This window comes from Cynara cardunculus (assembly GCF_001531365.2).
Source record: "Cynara cardunculus var. scolymus isolate 2C chromosome LG 12, CcrdV1, whole genome shotgun sequence".
In the NCBI taxonomy this organism is placed as follows: domain Eukaryota; kingdom Viridiplantae; phylum Streptophyta; class Magnoliopsida; order Asterales; family Asteraceae; genus Cynara; species Cynara cardunculus.
Genome location: NC_037539.1, coordinates 1,094,999 through 1,100,151, shown reverse-complemented (window position 1 = coordinate 1,100,151; position 5,153 = coordinate 1,094,999). Strand labels below are relative to the sequence as shown.

General features: G+C 32.3%; 1 protein-coding gene across 1 annotated transcript; it reads left to right on the top strand.

The window, feature by feature from the left end:
• Nucleotides 1-1,842: 1,842 nt before the first annotated feature.
• LOC112522728 lies at nt 1,843-3,986 on the top strand. The gene is made up of 3 exons (XM_025132029.1): nt 1,843-2,638; nt 3,412-3,456; nt 3,838-3,986. Exons 1-3 carry the CDS (start codon nt 1,843-1,845, stop codon nt 3,963-3,965), a joined length of 969 nt encoding a protein of 322 aa, XP_024987797.1. The 3' UTR covers nt 3,966-3,986.
• Nucleotides 3,987-5,153: the final 1,167 nt, after the last annotated feature.

Below are 5,153 nucleotides of genomic sequence, written 5' to 3'. Positions count from 1 at the left end.
CAATAATGTTTTTCTTATTAAAATATAAACTTGGAGATATCACAAAAATTAAAAAGTATATATAAAAGTTCTATTTTTTTTTTAATTTCTTTAATTCAATTTTTTTATTATAGTTTAATTTAGGTTTAAGGTTGAAGTAATTTATTTTTGGTTTAATAATATAATTTTTATAAAGATAATAATTAAGTATTCTGTTAGAACTCAATAATTATCCTAATTATATTTTCGATATATTTAAAATGAGAACTTTATCATATATTTGATTATATTTATCTACAGATAGTTACACGAATTCAAATATGGAGCTTAATCGGTTGTACTTACGCACAATTACCTGTAATCTTGAATTTTAAATAATATATATCAATAAACAGTAATTCATGTATAAAAGATGGTTTTTAAGAGTTTTTATCAAATGCTTTATAATATAGTATACATGTATAATCTAGATTTTCTTTTAATAATAAATTTCATTTTCTTATAAAATAAAACAACTCATTAAAATTGTGAGGCACACATTACCATATGGCGTATCAAGTATTTCGTCTAAAATAGGGCTTGGGCCTTTTGTTACAAGCCCAGTAGAAAAAATGTTTGGGCCTTAACAAATAAATTTTAAAAAAATTATTATTGTTTTTACTAATAATTCGCAGTTGATCATATCTAGTATGGATCATACATGGACAGTAGTTTGTGTCGGCGGCTCTCCTAGAGTTCCCTTATCGGAGATCCATAGGGAAGACGATCAAGTTGGCCCTTGCAAACAGTCTTATGCACTATCTTCCTTCAACACTCTGAGCGAAATGCAGCAAAAGGAAGGAAAATCCATGGACTGGTCTACCAGTGCAGTATTGTAGCAAACGCGTTAAGTATCCCGCTTGGGGAATGTGTTCGCAAGAACAAAACTCAAAGGAATTGACGGGGGACCACATAAGGAGTGGAGCATGTTGTTTAATGCGATACAAAATGAAAAATTTTACCACAACTTTACATGTCGTGAATCCCAGGGATGGACCCAGATTTGTTTTCTCCAAGTGGTGGCACTATTTGACTATAAGAAACAAATATAGTGAAAAAAAATTAAATATTGGCACCATTTGACTATAAAAAACAAATGTAGAGGAAAAATTTCAAACTGTGACACCATTTGAGTAAGAAAATAACGCTAACAGGATTCGAACTCGAGTCTAGGGTGGAACAAAAGTCTTGCAAACAAATTCTACCGAAAAAAACTTGTTCACATTGTAGTTTCAAAATACATACGATGGCACACAACAGATTGATATGGTTGCACTTTTCACGAACCTAATTTTTTTTACCATTCGATGGAAAAATAATACGGTGGCACGTGCCAGCATTGGCACCACCGTAGGTCCGTCACTGGTAAATCCTCTTGAAAGAGAAAGATGCCTTAGTCTACAACCGGTTATTCGGGTACTTAAATGTTTAAAATTTTACATCTTAGATATCAAAATAAAATTTTAAAAGTACGTTACCCAAAATAGAAATCAAATTAAAGTATATTATTTTTTCATACAATTTAACCTGATATAAACTGTATAAATTATACTCATTATATCTAGATATGAAAGCAACTTCCTGATGACAAAAGTACCATAAAATTCAAAAATAAATTCAGATTTTCCGTTTTTATTTATATATTTTAACTAAAAGAATAAAGGGAAAATAGAGAACTTTGAAAAAGAAAAAGCCGAAAGAAAAAGTTAATTGAAATTACAAAAATACCCTTCAAAGATTCTTGATTATCTCTTGCTAAATCCTCACTTCAGTGTTGTTTCTCGTCATTCTTTCTTCTTCTTCTTCTTCCCAAAACTCTTTCAAATGGACTGTTTTGTCATTTTCCTACATTTCCTAATATTTACACTTTGCACCCTTGTAAAATCTCAATCTAGTCTCTGCAGGTCCTCTTGTGGTGAAATCCAAATCAACTACCCTTTTGGCATAGATGATGGTTGTGGCAGCCCGAACTACCGAAACATCCTCGTATGCTCCGAACCGAACCGTCTCGAACTCCGAACCCCGTCTGGCCGATACCTGATTCGTCGGATTGACTATTCCGATCCTCACATTCTGGTGACGGATCAATCCATGTGGAACTGCCAAGACGGTTCACGTTTCCGACAACCCCGCCCGTTTAGCCTCGACACGAGCATCCATTTCTCGCTATCACCACAAAACGACTATCTTTTCTTCAATTGTAGCGAAAAGGACGTGATCGTCGAGCCGAAACCGATATTTTGTGAACGGTTCCCGGACCGATGCGATTCGACGTGTGACAGTGCGAGCTATTTGTGTCGGCACTTGCCGGAGTGTGGACACGTGTTCGATGGTCGTACTTCGTGTTGTTCGTATTATCCGAAAGCAACGGAGTCGTTAAGATTGATGTTGAAGTATTGCGACACTTATACGAGTGTTTATTGGAGGAATTTAGGGGTGAACCAACCGTATAATACAGCCCCGGAGTACGGGATCAGGATCGATTTTGATATTCCCGTTACGACACGGTGTCTACAATGTCAGGACGGAAGTAAGGGCGGCGGGAAGTGCGGGTTCGACGTAGAAACACATGGTTTTTCGTGCTTATGTGACAAAGGAAACGTCACGACTTTTTGTAAAGGTGCGTTTAATCTTTTAAGCTCGATATATTATATACGACGAATGATCGTGTGAGAATACAAGTTAAGATGAGAAGTATAAAAAGAGATATGGACCCTTGATCACTTTTAATCTCACCCTCATCCCATGAATTGCGCTTATCACGAGAATTGATCTTGTGCACCTCGATGCACCATATTAGTGTTGATCTTTAATTATGATCGATCAAATGGTGGAGATTTTTTTCTTATCCTTCTCACCATAACTTTCATTTTTATCAGAACACAACCCTATAATATATATATATATATATATATATTATAGGCATAATCAAATGAGAACCTCAAAATTGTGATAATTGTGAGAATTTGTACTTTAAGATATTGTTTCACATGTTCGTTTTTCATCTAACGATAGAATTTAAGGCATTGATTAACATATATTTGTTTCACAATGCGTTTTTTATACACGTACTTGTTTCACGATATGAAACATTTTTACATGTATTTTGGTGAACATCAACATGTAAAAATGTTTGGTACACAGATAGAACATGACTGGACTAAATGAGCAAAAACTGTGCAAAGTTTTAGGGTTTTAATTTGACACTGGCAGTTTAAGAATTTAAAAATCTTCTCGTTTCCTAATTTTGGTTCTACCTGTTTCAGTGGGATAAAAAACATTGTCTCATGTTTATGATTTTGGTTCCTTACCCAGTCTAATGTTGCAGTAAACACGACAGTGACAACTTTTTGCCATAATTAAATAACTGACTTAGGGGTTTTCTTCTTGCAGATCGTTCTCATTCTCAACAAGGGAGGAGTTCTCGAGTAATTGTCGGTGAGAAATTTGTATATCGTACGATTTTAATGATGTATTTAAAATGGCAAATTGCATGAAAAAGTAACGTATTTTCAAAAAAAGTTCCATTTTGGTATATAAGATGTAAAGTTTTAAACATTTAAGTATCCGGGTAACTGGTTGAATCATTAACAGGTTACCATACTGATGTGGCCAGTGATGAGATGAAATTGGGTTGAATAGCAAATAATATTGAGTTGGATACTACATTAACATGGTAACCCCAATTACCCGGGTACTTAAATGTTTAAAACTCTAAATCTTAGATATCAAAATGAAAATTTTAAAGATATATTACCTAAAATAGAAATCAAGTTAAAATACGTTATTTGTGTAATAAAAAGATGTGGTATTGAACAGGGAGTGCAACAGCAGTATCAGTGGCGGGAGCAATTGGAATAGGGGCAGGTGTATGGTACTTTAGAAAAGTGAAAGGTGCAAAGCCGGTTACACATGGAGTTCAAACCAATGAGAATAGGCTTTTTTGATTCTTCATTACTTTATATTTTCTTCCCATCTTTCTCCTTTTTTCTTTTTCTTTTTCTTTTTTTATTTTATTCTGTTTTTAATTTTTAATAGTAATTTCAATACAATTCACTCGCTGATTACCTGAAATGCACGAAGTAAGATTGAAGATGCTTTTATTATGTACCTACAAATAAAGGAAAATGATGAAAATAACCATTTTATACAACCTTCTTACACAAAATAATCAGTTTTTAGGGGTTTTACAAAACTAACCACACGGATCTCTCCCGGGGGCGATCCGATGACGTGGCTCGCCCCAAGTGGAAAAAAAGAAATTTTAAATTATTTTTTTGAAGAAAAATGCCGGATCGCCCCCGGGGGAGATCCGTGTGATTAGTTTTGTAAAACCCCTAAAAACTGGTTATTTTGTGTAAAAGGGTTATATAAAATGGTTAGTTTTGTCATTTTTCCTACAAATAATTTACTAAGGGCAATGTCCATCACTAAAAACACAGATATAAAGATCTTTTATTATCCAACCCACCACTATAACAAAAAAAAATAGAGATCATCAAACTTTACTTTTATAATAAAAAAAGAAGACATTTGGCCTAACAGTATTGTAGCATTTGATTTTCTATGAAATCAGGGGTTCAAATCTCATCATAGATGAGGATGGTGTGTTAATTTATTTGTTGCATTTACCATATTTATATACTTTTAAAAAAAACCTTAAGCTTTATATTTAAAATTCAAAATGTTGATCTTTATATCTCAAATATTATTATTCTACTGCTTTTTTTTATTTTATTTTGGTCAATAAAATTTAAACATACATATATAAAACATTTGTACAATAATAAAACATTCAACAAAACATAATTTCATTACTAAAAATTAATAAAAAGAAGAAGTCAAAAAAAACCCAGAATTTAATGTTTTGAATAATTAACTCCTTGTACAATTTTTTGAAACAGACAAGTCCTTAGACATTCCAAAACATGTTAAATAACTTCTTGAACTTTCTAAAACCTGTTAGATATATTCTTATGACTTACACAACTGGTTAATATAGTAAAATAATGAAAATAGTCTGAAAAATACATATACGAAATATATTTTATTTTTAATTAAAGTAAATTTAATCAGTAATCTTTTTTAAATCTTTTTTTATTTTTTTTAAATAAAAAATCACTGACACATATTTT

Excerpts from the sequence above, each read along its gene's own strand:
- LOC112522728 (XM_025132029.1), top strand. The coding sequence starts at position 1,843 with ATGGACTGTTTTGTCATTTTCCTACATTTCCTAATATTTACACTTTGC. Across the intron at positions 2,639-3,411 it reads CGTCACGACTTTTTGTAAAG|ATCGTTCTCATTCTCAACAA; the intron begins GTGCGTTTAATC and ends TTCTTCTTGCAG. Across the intron at positions 3,457-3,837 it reads GAGTTCTCGAGTAATTGTCG|GGAGTGCAACAGCAGTATCA; the intron begins GTGAGAAATTTG and ends GGTATTGAACAG.